The 16817-nt window shown below is 41.9% G+C and overlaps 1 protein-coding gene across 1 annotated transcript in view; it reads left to right on the forward strand.

Annotated features, from left to right (window-relative positions):
• Nucleotides 1–1686: 1686 nt before the first annotated feature.
• Nucleotides 1687–16817, forward strand: part of LOC139374562 (prominin-1-A-like) — a 51024-nt gene continuing 35893 nt past the window's right edge. Inside the window, exons 1-3 of the mRNA XM_071115558.1 lie at nucleotides 1687–2199; nucleotides 15478–15539; nucleotides 16226–16252. Of these exons, the coding sequence (XP_070971659.1) occupies nucleotides 1902–2199; nucleotides 15478–15539; nucleotides 16226–16252 (387 nt within the window). The 5' untranslated portion in view covers nucleotides 1687–1901. The remainder of the gene's footprint in view (nucleotides 2200–15477; nucleotides 15540–16225; nucleotides 16253–16817) is intronic.

Here is a 16817-nt window from a genome sequence, read left to right on the forward strand (position 1 = left end):
ATACTGTAATAAAATATGAATGAGAGTCATCCAATATACTGTAATATAATATGAATGAGAGTCATCCAATATACTGTAATAAAATATGAATGAGAGTCATCCAATATACTGTAATATAATATGAATGAGAGTCATCCAATATACTGTAATAGAAATAAGGCTAATGAGAAAAAAAAATGGTCCTCCCTCCTCTTAAATGGCACCAACCTCCATTGCTCTTAACATTCTCTCTCGGTCTCTCTCTCTCTCGCTCTCTCTGTCTCTTTCTCTCTCTGTCTATCTCTCTCTCTGTCTATCTCTCTGTCTCTGTCTCTGTCTCTCTCTCTCTGTCTATCTCTCTGTCTCTCTCACACACACTCTCTCTCTCAAATCAAAATCAAATCAAATGTATTTATAAAGCCCTTCGTACATCAGCTGATATCTCAAAGTGCTGTACAGAAACCCAGCCTAAAACCCCAAACAGCAAGCAATGCAGGTGAAGAAGCACGGTGGCTAGGAAAAACTCCCTAGAAAGGCCAAAACCTAGGAAGAAACCTAGAGCGGAACCAGGCTATGAGGGGTGGCCAGTCCTCTTCTGGCTGTGCCGGGTGGAGATTATAACAGAACATGGCCAAGATGTTCAAATGTTCATAAATGACCAGCATGGTCAAATAATAATAAGGCAGAACAGTTGAAACTGGAGCAGCAGCACGGCCAGGTGGACTGGGGACAGCAAGGAGTCATCATGTCAGTTAGTCCTGAGGCATGGTCCTAGGGCTCAGGTCCTCTGAGAGAGAGAAAGAGAGAAAGAGAGAAAGAGGGAAAGAGAGAATTAGAGAGAGCAAACTTAAATTCACACAGGACACCGGATAAGAAAGGAGAAGTACTCCAGATATAACAAACTGACCCTAGCCCCCCGACACATACACTACTGCGGCAGAAATACTGGAGGCTGAGACAGGAGGGGTCAGGAGACACTGTGGCCACATCCGATGATACCCCCAGGCAGGGCCAAACAGGTAGGATATAACCCCACCCACTTTGACAAAGCGCAGCCCCCACACCACTAGGGGGATATCTTCAACCACCAACTTACCATCCTGAGACAAGGCCGAGTATAGCCCACAAAGATCTCCGCCAAGGCACAACCCAAGGGGGGGCGCCAACCCAGACAGGAAGATCACGTCAGTGACTCAACCCACTCAAGTGACCCATGGCAGGACCAAATCAGAAAGATAGCAAGCCCATGTAATGCAGTAAAACCTTTCTCTGTCTCTCTCTCTCTCTCTCACACACACACACACACACACACACACACACACACACACACACACACACACACACACCCCCTTCGCAGTTAATTGTCCTATTTAGTCTATTACTTCCACACATACTGCGCTCTCTCTCTCTCTGTCTCTCTCTCTACCCCTCTCTCTGTCTCTCTCTCTCTGTCTCTGTCTCTGTTTCTGTCTCTCTCTCTGAGTCTCTGTCTCTCTGTCTCTGTTTGTAATATTCGTGTTTTGGTTAGCTCATGCCAAAAAGACGGAACGCTGGCGGCCACAGCTGTCAGGTGTCTGACTAGGACAGAACGGTAAGTGACAAACACACGAGACCGCAGCTCACACTGGGATCAACGGGCCTGCGCACCCGAACTCATCACGTGCCCGCGCGCCGTCGGATGAGCATTAGTACGGTTCATTCCACCTCTAGAGACAACAAGTGTCACTGGAGACATGTTTAACCGGGACAACAAGACGTAACAGTACTTTACGGGACTATCTGAAATTTGGACTTCTGTCGTTGCAGTTTCTTTCTTTCTTTCAGACGGTGGAGACAGGTCACCACCTCTTTTCTCTCTCTCTCATTCCGTGTTCTTTTACCGTTTTATTTGGAGTGCGTTTTGCAAGGACTAGTCTCAAGCCATGCTGTGGAGAGCGGGGCTCGTGTTGCTGCTGTGTTGGGGCAGCACCGGGGAGCTACGTCATCAACCCCGGGACTCCCCGGAACGTGAAGACCCGACGAGCAAACTGCAGGCAGACTCCGCGTCCGTGAGCACGCGGCAGCAGCGGTCCCCGCCCCCGATAGAACCCCTAGACTTTGGGTTCGTGCCCTCCGGTGTGTACGACACGCACGCCTACTACGAGCCCGGTGCCATCGGTGTTCTGTTCCACATGGTGCACGCGTTCCTTTACGTGGTCCAACCGAACCCCTTCCCGAAAGGTGAGGAGCACGGCTCAGTGTGTGTGTGTGTGCGCGCGTCTTGGCCAGGGCTGCTCCTATAAGGCCCTGCAGGTTGAGTATAGTTTTATTTCAGAATACGTCTACATGGCAGATAAAAGGAGAATAGCGTAGGCTACACAATAAATACATTTAACAACAAATCAAATCACATTTATTTGTCACATACACATGGTTAGCAGATGTTAATGCGAGTGTAGCGAAATGCTTGTGCTTCTAGTTCCGACAATGCAGTAATAACCAACGAGTAATCTAGCTAACAATTCCAAAACTACTACCTTATAGACACAAGTGTAAGGGGATAAAGAATATGTACATAAATATATATGAATAAGTGATGGTACAGAACAGCATAGGCAAGATGCAGTAGATGGTATCGAGTACAGTATATACATATGAGATGAGTAATGTAGGGTATGTAAACAAAGTGGCATAGTTTAAAGTGGCTAGTGATACATGTATTACATCAAGATGCAGTAGATGGTATCGAGTACAGTATATACATATGAGATGAGTAATGTAGGGTATGTAAACAAAGTGGCATAGTTTAAAGTGGCTAGTGATACATGTATTACATCAAGATGCAGTAGATGGTATAGAGTACAGTATATACATATGAGATGAATAAAGTAAATCAATACATGTGTTGTCTAATTATGAAATATACTGTTAATTAATTAAGAAATATACAGTTAGTTGATTAAGAAATATACAGTTAGTTAATTAAGATAATATACAGGTAGTTAATTAATTAAGATAATATACTGTTAGTTAATTAAGATAATATACAGGTAGTTAATTAATTAAGATAATATACTGTTAGTTAATTAAGAAATATACTGTTAGTTAATTAAGAAATATACAGGTAGTTAATTAATTAAGATAATATACTGTTAGTTTATTAAGAAATATACTGTTAGTTAATTAAGATAATATACAGGTAGTTAATTAAGATAATATACAGTTAGTTAATTAAGATAATATACAGTTAGTTAATTAAGATAATATACAGTTAGTTAATTAAGATAATATACAGGTAGTTAATTAATTAAGATAATATACAGGTAGTTAATTAAGATAATATACAGGTAGTTAATTAATTAAGATAATATACAGGTAGTTAATTAAGATAATATACAGTTAGTTAATTAAGATAATATACAGTTAGTTAATTAAGATAATATACAGGTAGTTAATTAAGATAATATACTGTTAGTTAATTAAGATAATATACAGTTAGTTAATTAAGATGATATACAGTTAGTTAATTAAGATAATATACAGGTAGTTAATTAATTAAGATAATATACAGGTAGTTAATTCTGAAATATATTGTTAGGTAATTATGAAACATAAGGTTATTTAATTATCAGTATATTTCTTGATTAACTAACATCTAACTTTCTTAATTAACTAGCAGTATATTTATATATTTATTGCCTTGTCATTTTCTGAAATAACAACGCAAAAATATTACAACAATATAAATATTATGCTCCTTTATTATTCAAGAAAGATAGATCTGAGTTAGTCAAGACAGACAGATGTGTTAGTTAAGTTCAGAAGTCTGATGGATGGGTCATGGAGGGTTGTTCAGGTTTATCAGTTTAGTATGTAGGTCTACTGTCAGGTTTAGTATGTAGGTCTACTGTCAGGTTTAGTATGTAGGTCTACTGTCTGGTTTAGTATGTAGGTCTACTGTCAGGTTTAGTATGTAGGTCTACTGTCAGGTTTAGTATGTAGGTCTACTGTCAGGTTTAGTATGTAGGTCTACTGTCAGGTTTAGTATGTAGGTCTACTGTCAGGTTTAGTATGTAGGTCTACTGTCAGGTTTAGCATGTAGGTCTATTGTCAGGTTTATCAGTTTAGTATGTAGGTCTACTGTCAGGTTTAGTATGTAGGTCTACTGTCAGGTATAGTATGTAGGTCTACTGTCAGGTTTAGCATGCAGGTCTACTGTCAGGTGTATCAGTTTAGTATGTAGGTCTACTGTCAGGTTTAGTATGTAGGTCTACTGTCAGGTTTAGTATGTAGGTCTACTGTCAGGTTTAGCATGCAGGTCTACTGTCAGGTGTATCAGTTTAGTATGTAGGTCTACTGTCAGGTTTATTAGTTTAGTATGTAGGTCTACTGTCAGGTTTAGTATGTAGGTCTACTGTCAGGTTTAGTATGTAGGTCTACTGTCAGGTTTAGTATGTAGGTCTACTGTCAGGTTTAGTATGTAGGTCTACTGTCAGGTTTAGTATGTAGGTCTACTGTCAGGTTTAGTATGTAGGTCTACTGTCAGGTTTAGTATGTAGGTATACTGTCAGGTTTAGCATGTAGGTCTACTGTCAGGTTTATCAGTTTAGCATGTAGGTCTACTGTCAGGTTTAGTATGTAGGTCTACTGTCAGGTTTAGTATGTAGGTCTACTGTCAGGTTTAGTATGTAGGTCTACTGTCAGGTTTAATATTTAGGTCTACTGTCAGGTTTAGTATGTAGGTCTACTGTCAGGTTTATCAGTTTAGCATGTAGGTCTACAGTCAGGTTTAGTATGTAGGTCTACTGTCAGGTTTATCAGTTTAGTATGTAGGTCTACTGTCAGGTTTAGTATGTAGGTCTACTGTCAGGTTTAGTATGTAGGTCTACTGTCAGGTTTAGTATGTAGGTCTACTGTCAGGTTTATCAGTTTAGTATGTAGGTCTACAGTCAGGTTTATCAGTTTAGTATGTAGGTCTACTGTCAGGTTTAGTATGTAGGTCTACTGTCAGGTTTATTATGTAGGTCTACTGTCAGGTTTAGCATGTAGGTCTATTGTCAGGTTTATCAGTTTAGTATGTAGGTCTACTGTCAGGTTTAGTATGTAGGTCTACTGTCAGGTTTAGCATGTAGGTCTATTGTCAGGTTTAGCATGTAGGTCTATTGTCAGGTTTATCAGTTTAGTATGTAGGTCTACTGTCAGGTTTAGTATGTAGGTCTACTGTCAGGTATAGTATGTAGGTCTACTGTCAGGTTTAGTATGGAGGTCTACTGTCAGGTTTAGCATGCAGGTCTACTGTCAGGTGTATCAGTTTAGTATGTAGGTCTATTGTCAGGTTTATCAGTTTAGTATGTAGGTCTACTGTCAGGTTTAGTATGTAGGTCTACTGTCAGGTTTAATATTTAGGTCTACTGTCAGGTTTAGTATGTAGGTCTACTGTCAGGTTTAATATTTAGGTCTACTGTCAGGTTTAGTATGTAGGTCTATTGTCAGGTTTATCAGTTTAGTATGTAGGTCTACTGTCAGGTTTAGTATGTAGGTCTACTGTCAGGTTTAATATTTAGGTCTACTGTCAGGTTTAGTATGTAGGTCTACTGTCAGGTTTAATATTTAGGTCTACTGTCAGGTTTAGTATGTAGGTCTACTGTCAGGTTTAATATTTAGGTCTACTGTCAGGTTTAGTATGTAGGTCTATTGTCAGGTTTATCAGTTTAGTATGTAGGTCTACTGTCAGGTTTAGTATGTAGGTCTACTGTCAGGTTTAGTATGTAGGTCTACTGTCAGGTTTATCAGTTTAGTATGTAGGTCTACTGTCAGGTTTAGCATGTAGGTCTACTGTCAGGTTTAGTATGTAGGTCTACTGTCAGGTTTATCAGTTTAGCATGTAGGTCTACAGTCAGGTTTAGTATGTAGGTCTACTGTCAGGTTTAGTATGTAGGTCTACTGTCAGGTTTATCAGTTTAGTATGTAGGTCTACTGTCAGGTTTAGCATGTAGGTCTACTGTCAGGTTTATCAGTTTAGTATGTAGGTCTACTGTCAGGTTTATCAGTTTAGTATGTAGGTCTACTGTCAGGTTTAGTATGTAGGTCTACTGTCAGGTTTATTATGTAGGTCTACTGTCAGGTTTATTATGTAGTTCTACTGTCAGGTTTATCAGTTTAGTATGTAGGTCTACTGTCAGGTTTAGTATGTAGGTCTACTGTCAGGTTTAGTATGTAGGTCTACTGTCAGGTTTATCAGTTTAGTATGTAGGTCTACAGTCAGGTTTATCAGTTTAGTATGTAGGTCTACTGTCAGGTTTAGTATGTAGGTCTACTGTCAGGTTTATTATGTAGGTCTACTGTCAGGTTTATTATGTAGGTCTACTGTCAGGTTTATCAGTTTAGTATGTAGGTCTACTGTCAGGTTTAGTATGTAGGTCTACTGTCAGGTTTAGTATGTAGGTCTACTGTCAGGTTTATCAGTTTAGTATGTAGGTCTACTGTCAGGTTTAGTATGTAGGTCTACTGTCAGGTTTAGTATGTAGGTCTACTGTCAGGTTTATCAGTTTAGTATGTAGGTCTACTGTCAGGTTTAGTATGTAGGTCTACTGTCAGGTTTATTATGTAGGTCTACTGTCAGGTTTATTATGTAGGTCTACTGTCAGGTTTATCAGTTTAGTATGTAGGTCTACTGTCAGGTTTAGTATGTAGGTCTACTGTCAGGTTTAGTATGTAGGTCTACTGTCAGGTTTATCAGTTTAGTATGTAGGTCTACTGTCAGGTTTATCAGTTTAGTATGTAGGTATACTGTCAGGTTTAGCATGTAGGTCTACTGTCAGGTTTATCAGTTTAGTATGTAGGTCTACTGTCAGGTTTAGTATGTAGGTCTACTGTCAGGTTTAGTATGTAGGTCTACTGTCAGGTTTATTATGTAGGTCTACTGTCAGGTTTAGTATGTAGGTCTACTGTCAGGTTTATCAGTTTAGTATGTAGGTCTACTGTCAGGTTTAGCATGTAGGTCTACTGTCAGGTTTATCAGTTCAGTATGTAGGTCTACTGTCAGTTTTATCAGTTTAGTATTTAGGTCTACTGTCAGGTTTAGTATGTAGGCCTACTGTCAGGTTTATCAGTTTAGCATGTAGGTCTAATGTCAGGTTTAGTATGTAGGTCTACTGTCAGGTTTAGTATGTAGGCCTACTGTCAGGTTTAGTATGTAGGCCTACTGTCAGGTTTAGCATGTAGGTCTACTGTCAGGTTTATCAGTTTAGTATGTAGGTCTACTGTCAGGTTTATTATGTAGGTCTACTGTCAGGTTTAGTATGTAGGTCTACTGTCCGGTTTAGTATGTAGGTCTACTGTCAGGTTTAGTATGTAGGCCTACTGTCAGGTTTAGCATGTAGGTCTACTGTCAGGTTTAGCATGTAGGTCTACTGTCAGGTTTAGTATGTAGGTCTACTGTCAGGTTTAGTATGTAGGTCTACTGTCAGGTTTATCAGTTTAGTATGTAGGTCTACTGTCAGGTTTATTATGTAGGTCTACTGTCAGGTTTAGCATGTAGGTCTACTGTCAGGTTTATCAGTTTAGTATGTAGGTCTACTGTCAGGTTTATTATGTAGGTCTACTGTCAGGTTTAGTATGTAGGTCTACTGTCAGGTTTAGTATGTAGGTCTACTGTCAGGTTTAGTATGTAGGTCTACTGTCAGGTTTATTATGTAGGTCTCCTGTCAGGTTTAGTATGTAGGTCTACTGTCAGGTTTATCAGTTTAGTATGTAGGTCTACTGTCAGGTTTAGTATGTAGGCCTACTGTCAGGTTTAGCATGTAGGTCTACTGTCAGGTTTAGCATGTAGGTCTACTGTCAGGTTTATCAGTTTAGTATGTAGGTCTACTGTCAGGTTTATTATGTAGGTCTACTGTCAGGTTTAGTATGTAGGTCTACTGTCAGGTTTAGTATGTAGGTCTACTGTCAGGTTTATCAGTTTAGTATGTAGGTCTACTGTCAGGTTTATTATGTAGGTCTACTGTCAGGTTTAGTATGTAGGTCTACTATCAGGTTTAGTATGTAGGTCTACTGTCAGGTTTAGTATGTAGGTCTATTGTCAGCTTTATCAGTTTAGTATGTAGGTCTACTGTCAGGTAAATTATGTAGGTCTACTGTCAGGTTTATTATGTAGGTCTACTGTCAGGTTTATTGTGTAGGTCTACCGTCAGATTTAGTATGTAGGTCTACTATCAGGTTTATTATGTAGGTCTACTGTCAGGTTTGTTGCGAAAGTATTCGGCCCCCTTGAACTTTGCGACCTTTTGCCACATTTCAGGCTTCAAACATAAAGATATAAAACTGAATAATTTTGCACGCCCAGTTTTTCTGGTTTTTATTTTTGTTAAAAAAGTTTGAAATATCCAATAAATGCCGTTCCACTTCATGATTGTGTCCCACTTGTTGTTGATTCTTCACAAAAAAATACAGTTTTATATCTTTATGTTTGAAGCCTGAAATGTGGCAAAAGGTCGCAAAGTTCAAGGGGGCCGAATACTTTCGCAAGGCACTGTAGTTCTACTGTCAGGTTTATTATGTACAGTGGGGCAAAAAAAGTATTTAGTCAGCCACCAATTGTGCAAGTTCTCCCACTTAAAAAGATGAGAGAGGCCTGTAATTTTCATCATAGGTACACTTCAACTATGACAGGCAAAATGAGAAAAAAATCCAGAAAATCACATTGTAGGATTTTTAATGAATTTATTTGCAAATTATGGTGGAAAATAAGTATTTGGTCACCTACAAACAAGCAAGATTTCTGGCTCTCACAGACCTGTAACTTCTTCTTTAAGAGGCTTCTCTGTCCTCCACTCGTTACCTGTATTAATGGCACCTGTTTGAACTTGTTATCAGTATAAAAGACACCTGTCCACAACCTCAAACAGTCACACTCCAAACTCCACTATGGCCAAAACCAAAGAGCTGTCAAAGGACACCAGAAACAAAATTGTAGACCTGCACCAGGCTGGGAATACTGAATCTGCAATAGGTAAGCAGCTTGGTTTAAAGAAATCAACTGTGGGAGCAATTATTAGGAAATGGAAGACATACAAGACCACTGATAATCTCCCTCGATCTGGGGCTCAACGCAAGATCTCACCCCGTGGGGTCAAAATGATCACATCAACGGTGAGCAAAAATCCCAGAACCACACGGGGGACTTAGCGAATGACCTGTAGAGAGCTGGGACCAAAGTAACAAAGCCTACCATCAGTAACACACTACGCCGTCAGGGACTCAAATCCTGCAGTGCCAGACGTGTCCCCCTGCTTAAGCCAGTACATGTCCAGGCCCGTCTGAAGTTTGCTAGAGAGCATTTGGATGTTCCAGAAGAAGATTGGGAGAATGTCATATGGTCAGATGAAACCAAAATATAACTTTTTGGTAAAAACTCAACTCTTCGTGTTTGGAGGACAAAGAATGCTGAGTTGCATCCAAAGAACACCATACCTACTGTGAAGCATGGGGGTGGAAACATCATGCTTTGGGGCTGTTTTTCTGCAAAGGGACCAGGACGACTGATCCGTGTAAAGGAAAGAATGAACGGGGCCATGTATCGTGAGATTTTGAGTGAAAACCTCCTTCCATCAGCAAGGGCATTGAAGATGAAACGTGGCTGGGTCTTTCAGCATGACAATGATCCCAAACACACCGCCCGGGCAACGAAGGAGTGGCTTCGTAAGAAGCATTTCAATGTCCTGGAGTGGCCTAGCCAGTCTCCAGATCTCAACCCCATAGAAAATCTTTGGAGGGAGTTGAAAGTCCGTGTTGCCCAGCAACAGCCCCAAAACATCACTGCTCTAGAGGAGGTCTGCATGGAGGAATGGGCCAAAATACCAGCAACAGTGTGTGAAAACCTTGTGAAGACTTACAGAAAACGTTTGACCTCTGTCATTGCCAACAAAGGGTACATAACAAAGTATTGAGATAAACATTTGTTATTGACCAAATACTTATTTTCCACCATAATTTGCAAATAAATTCATAAAAAATCCTACAATGGGATTTTTGGGATTTTTTTCTTCTTCATTTTGTCTGTCATAGTTGAAGTGTACCTATGATGACAATTACAGGCCTCTCTCATCTTTTTAAGTGGGAGAACTTGCACAATTGGTGACTGACTAAATACTTTTTGCCCCACTGTAGGTCTACTGTCAGATTTAGCATGTAGGTCTACTGTCAGGTTTAGTATGTAGGTCTACTGTCAGGTTTAGTATGTAGGTCTACTGTCAGGTTTAGTATGTAGGTCTACTGTCAGGTTTATCAGTTTAGTATGTAGGTCTACTGTCAGGTTTAGTATGTAGGTCTACTGTCAGGTTTAGTATGTAGGTCTACTGTCAGGTTTAGTATGTAGGTCTACTGTCAGGTTTATCAGTTTAGTATGTAGGTCTACTGTCAGGTTTAGTATGTAGGTCTACTGTCAGGTTTAGTATGTAGGTCTACTGTCAGGTTTAGTATGTAGGTCTACTGTCAGGTTTAGTATGTAGGTCTACTGTCAGGTTTATCAGTTTAGTATGTAGGTCTACTATCACGTTTAGCAGGTGAGCATGTATGTTGACTGTCGTTCTCCCTCTCTAACCAGGTACTGATTCTGACCCACACCTGGTACAGGTCAACTGCTTGACCAATTAGAGACATTAATCCGTTTTTCAATCAATGTTTCTATCTGCCCGACCAATCAGAGACATTAATCAATGAATCAATCACTGGTTCACCAGGTGGAGAAGTTAACTAGCAGTAGGTCACAATGTTACCTCGGTAACAACAGCAGTAGGTCATAATGTTGCCTCGGTAACAACAGCAGTCGGTCATAATGTTGCCTCGGTAACAACAGCAGTAGGTCATAATGTTGCCTCGGCAACAACAGCAGTAGGTCATAATGTTGCCTCGGTAACAACAGCAGTAGGTCATAATGTTGCCTCGGTAACAACAACAGTAGGTCATAATGTTGTCTCGGTAACAACAGCAGTAGGTCATAATGTTGCCTCGGTAACAACAGCAGTAGGTCATAATGTTGCCTCGGTAACAACAGCAGTAGGTCATAATGTTGTCTCGGTAACAACAGCAGTAGGTCATAATGTTGCCTCGGGAACAACAGCAGTAGGTCATAATGTTGCCTCGGTAACAACAACAGTAGGTCATAATGTTGCCTCGGTAACAACAGCAGTAGGTCATAATGTTGCCTCAGGAACAACAGCAGTAGGTCATAATGTTGCCTCGGTAACAACAGCAGTAGGTCATAATGTTGCCTCGGTAATGTCATGTTTATGATAACATCAACACAGCACTGGTATACCAGACCACAGGTAGGAAGTCCATATTTTGGCTACTGACGGAATGTGTGTGTGTGTGTGTGTGTGTGTGTGTGTGTGTGTGTGTGTGTGTGTGTGTGTGTGTGTGTGTGTGTGTGTGTGTGTGTGTGTGTGCCGGGTCACGTTGGAACGGTGCAGTAGGATTGGTGTTTCTAAGTAGCAGGGTCAGAGTTTTTAGATTAGAGGCCTAATCAATTATCAGTTAAGCCTTTACTGCGGCTGGCTCTCTCCCTGCTGTCACCTGGTACCCAGGACTAACACCTTAATCCACCAGCCATATGGCACACACACACACACACACACACACACAGGTAGAGTCCATGTCAACAAGATCTCCCTCTCTCCTCCCCCCATCTCTGTGGCCTCTATTGTACTGGACCTGTTGATGCTGCTGTTAGTGTCACAACCTATATCAGGGTGGTGTGTGTGTGTGTGTGTGTGTGTGTGTGTGTGTGTGTGTGTGTGTGTGTGTGTGTGTGTGTGTGTGTGTGTGTGTGTGTGTGTGTGTGTCTCTCTGTCAGGTTGTATAAGGCCCCAGTGTAATCCCTGTGGACATGGCCATATTTATACTCCCTAATACTCTTCACTGGCTGACGAACAAACCTAGTCACTGTCTACCTATATACTGACCCTTACATAACAGGAGGGTGGGACAGGGCAGTGAATTGTAATTCTGTTAGCTGTTAGCTGTTAGCCGTTACAGAGTAGTCAGGAGGGTGGAACAGGGCAGTGAATTGTAATACTGTTAGCTGTTAGCCGTTACAGAGTGGTCAGGAGGGTGGAACAGGGCAGTGAATTGTAATACTGTTAGCTGTTAGCTGTTAGCCGTTACAGAGTGGTCAGGAGGGTGGAACAGGGCAGTGAATTGTAATACTGTTAGCTGTTAGCTGTTAGCTGTTACAGAGTGGTCAGGAGGGTGGGACAGGGCAGTGAATTGTAATACTGTTAGCTGTTAGCCGTTACAGAGTGGTCAGGAGGGTGGAACAGGGCAGTGAATTGTAATACTGTTAGCTGTTAGCTGTTAGCCGTTACAGAGTGGTCAGGAGGGTGGAACAGGGCAGTGAATTGTAATTCTGTTAGCTGTTAGCCGTTACAGAGTGGTCAGGAGGGTGGAACAGGGCAGTGAATTGTAATACTGCTAGCTGTTAGCTGTTAGCCGTTACAGAGTGGTCAGGAGGGTGGAACAGGGCAGTGAATTGTAATACTGTTAGCTGTTAGCCGTTACAGAGTGGTCAGGAGGGTGGAACAGGGCAGTGAATTGTAATTCTGTTAGCTGTTAGCTGTTAGCCGTTACAGAGTGGCCAGGAGGGTGGAACAGGGCAGTGAATTGTAATTCTGTTAGCTGTTAGCCGTTACAGAGTGGTCAGGAGGGTGGAACAGGGCAGTGAATTGTAATACTGTTAGCTGTTAGCCGTTACAGAGTGGTCAGGGGGGTGGAACAGGGCAGTGAATTGTAATTCTGTTAGCTGTTAGCTGTTACAGAGTGGTCAGGAGGGTGGAACAGGGCAGTGAATTGTAATTCTGTTAGCTGTTAGCTGTTAGCCGTTACAGAGTGGCCAGGAGGGTGGAACAGGGCAGTGAATTGTAATTCTGTTAGCTGTTAGCCGTTACAGAGTGGTCAGGAGGGTGGAACAGGGCAGTGAATTGTAATTCTGTTAGCTGTTAGCCGTTACAGAGTGGTCAGGAGGGTGGAACAGGGCAGTGAATTGTAATTCTGTTAGCTGTTAGCTGTTACAGAGTGGTCAGGAGGGTGGAACAGGGCAGTGAATTGTAATACTGTTAGCTGTTAGCTGTTAGCCGTTACAGAGTGGTCAGGAGGGTGGAACAGGGCAGTGAATTGTAATACTGCTAGCTGTTAGCTGTTAGCCGTTACAGAGTGGTCAGGAGGGTGGAACAGGGCAGTGAATTGTAACACTGTTAGCTGTTAGCCGTTACAGAGTGGCCAGGAGGGTGGAACAGGGCAGTGAATTGTAATACTGTTAGCTGTTAGCTGTTAGCCGTTACAGAGTGGCCAGGAGGGTGGAACAGGGCAGTGAATTGTAATACTGTTAGCTGTTAGCTGTTAGCTGTTACAGAGTGGCCAGGAGGGTGGAACAGGGCAGTGAATTGTAATACTGTTAGCTGTTAGCTGTTAGCCGTTACAGAGTGGCCAGGAGGGTGGAACAGGGCAGTGAATTGTAATTCTGTTAGCTGTTAGCTGTTAGCCGTTACAGAGTGGCCAGGAGGGTGGAACAGGGCAGTGAATTGTAATACTGTTAGCTGTTAGCTGTTAGCCGTTACAGAGTGGCCAGGAGGGTGGAACAGGGCAGTGAATTGTAATTCTGTTAGCTGTTAGCCGTTACAGAGTGGTCAGGAGGGTGGAACAGGGCAGTGAATTGTAATTCTGTTAGCTGTTAGCTGTTAGCCGTTACAGAGTGGCCAGGAGGGTGGAACAGGGCAGTGAATTGTAATTCTGTTAGCTGTTAGCCGTTACAGAGTGGTCAGGAGGGTGGAACAGGGCAGTTAGCTGTTAGCTGTTAGCCGTTACAGAGTGGCCAGGAGGGTGGAACAGGGCAGTGAATTGTAATTCTGTTAGCTGTTAGCTGTTAGCCGTTACAGAGTGGCCAGGAGGGTGGAACAGGGCAGTGAATTGTAATACTGTTAGCTGTTAGCTGTTAGCCGTTACAGAGTGGCCAGGAGGGTGGAACAGGGCAGTGAATTGTAATACTGCTAGCTGTTAGCTGTTACAGAGTGGCCAGGAGGGTGGGACAGGGCAGTGAATTGTAATACTGCTAGCTGTTAGCTGTTACAGAGTGGTCAGGAGGGTGGAACAGGGCAGTGAATTGTAATTCTGTTAGCTGTTAGCCGTTACAGAGTGGTCAGGAGGGTGGAACAGGGCAGTGAATTGTAATTCTGTTAGCTGTTAGCTGTTAGCCGTTACAGAGTGGTCAGGAGGGTGGAACAGGGCAGTGAATTGTAATACTGTTAGCTGTTAGCTGTTAGCCGTTACAGAGTGGTCAGGAGGGTGGAACAGGGCAGTGAATTGTAATACTGCTAGCTGTTAGCTGTTAGCCGTTACAGAGTGGTCAGGAGGGTGGAACAGGGCAGTGAATTGTAACACTGTTAGCTGTTAGCTGTTAGCCGTCACAGAGTGGTCAGGAGGGTCTTTTACAGACCAGACAGTTCTAGACCAGCTTTTAACTGACCAGACAGTTCTAGACCAGCTTTTACTGACCAGACAGTTCTAGAACATAGCTTTTTACTGACCAGACAGTTCTAGACCAGCTTTTACTGACCAGACAGTTCTAGAACAGCTTTTACTGACCAGACAGTTCTAGAACACAGCTTTTAACTGACCAGACAGTTCTAGAACAGCTTTTAACTGACCAGACAGTTCTAGAACAGCTTTTAACTGACCAGACAGTTCTAGACCAGCTTTTACTGACCAGACAGTTCTAGAACATAGCTTTTTACTGACTAGACAGTTCTAGACCAGCTTTTACTGACCAGACAGTTCTAGAACAGCTTTTACTGACCAGACAGTTCTAGAACACAGCTTTTAACTGACCAGACAGTTCTAGAACAGCTTTTAACTGACCAGACAGTTCTAGAACAGCTTTTAACTGACCAGACAGTTCTAGAACAGCTTTTAACAGGTCAGACAGTTCTAGAACAGCTTTTAACTGGCCAGACAGTTCTAGAAAACAGCCCCAACCCACTTTACCTGTCCCCTCATATTTAAAAAAGTTTCTGTGTCTTTCTCTGTGTGTGTGTGTGCGTGTGTGTGTGTGTGTGTATGTGTGTGTGTGTGTGTGTGTGTGTGTGTGTGTGTGTGTGTGTGTGTACCTGCTGAGCAACAGATAAGGTATTACTGCATCCAATCTATATAAAGACATACTGTCAACATAAAACCCAGCACAGAGCCATGCAATCTCCATAGGAAACATTGGCAGTAGAATGGCCTTACTGAAGAGCTCATTGTCTTTCAATATGGCACCGTCATAGGATGCCACCTTTCCAACAGGTCACTTTGTCAAATGTCTGCCCTGCTAGAGCTGCCCCGGTCAACTGTAAGGGCTGCTATTGTGAAGTGGAAACGTCTAGGAGCTAACGACTGTTGTATATGATTGGCTAATGACTGTATTGTGTGATTGGCTAACAAGCGTGTGTTATGTGATTGGCTGAAGAGGTTGTGTTGTGTTCTCAGATCTCATTGTAAAAGTCATCCAACAGAACATGGGAGGGATAAAACTGGAAGACTATCGCAAGGTAGGCTGTGTGTGAGAGAGATTACCATGTATAACTCACTGCTGTAATACTAACTCTGTGTTATAGAGAGGTAGGCTGTGTGTGTGAGAGAGATATAATCATGTATAACTCACTAACAGGCTGTAATACTAACTCTGGGTTATAGAGAGGTAGGCTGTGTGTGTGAGAGAGATATAATCATGTATAACTCACTGCTGTAATACTAACTCTGTGTTATAGAGAGGTAGGCTGTGTGTGAGAGATATAATCATGTATAACTCACTAACATGCTGTAATACTAACTCTGGGTTATAGAGAGGTAGGCTGTGTGAGAGAGAGAGATATAATCATGTATAACTCACTAACATGCTGTAATACTAACTCTGTGTTATAGAGAGGTAGGCTGTGTGAGAGAGATATAATCATGTATAACTCACTGCTGTAATACTAACTCTGGGTTATAGAGAGGTAGGCTGTGTGAGAGAGATATAATCATGTATAACTCACTGCTGTAATACTAACTCTGGGTTATAGAGAGGTAGGCTGTGTGTGAGAGAGATATATAATCATGTATAACTCACTAACAGGCTGTAATACTAACTCTGGGTTATAGAGAGGTAGGCTGTGTGAGAGAGATATATAATCATGTAAACTCACTGACAGGCTGCAATACTAACTGTGTAACTCTGTGTGTTCTGCTGTTGCAGCCAGAGAACGTTGTCTTAATGCTACAGGTAAAGTCACCATACAGCCACTATAATACACCCACACCCACTATAATACACCCACATCCACTATAATACACCCACACCCACTATAATACACCCACACCCACTATAATACACCCACACCCACTATAATACACCAACTATAATACACCCACTATAATACACACATACCCACTATAATACACCCACACCCACTATAATACACCCACATCCACTATAATACACCCACACCCACTATAATTCACCCACACCCACTATAATACACCCACACCCACTATAATACACCCACATCCACTATAATACACCCACACCCACTATAATTCACCCACACCCACTATAATACACCCACATCCACTATAATTCACCCACACCCACTATAATACACCAACTATAATACACCCACTATAATACACACATACCCACTATAATACACCCACACTCACTATAATTCACCCACTATAATACACCCACACCCACTATAATACACCCACACCCACTATAATACACCCACATCCACTATAATACACCCACTATAATACACCCACACCCACTATAATACACCCACACCCAC

The sequence above is a fragment of the Oncorhynchus clarkii genome, chromosome 19 (assembly GCF_045791955.1).
Source record: "Oncorhynchus clarkii lewisi isolate Uvic-CL-2024 chromosome 19, UVic_Ocla_1.0, whole genome shotgun sequence".
Taxonomy (NCBI): domain Eukaryota; kingdom Metazoa; phylum Chordata; class Actinopteri; order Salmoniformes; family Salmonidae; genus Oncorhynchus; species Oncorhynchus clarkii.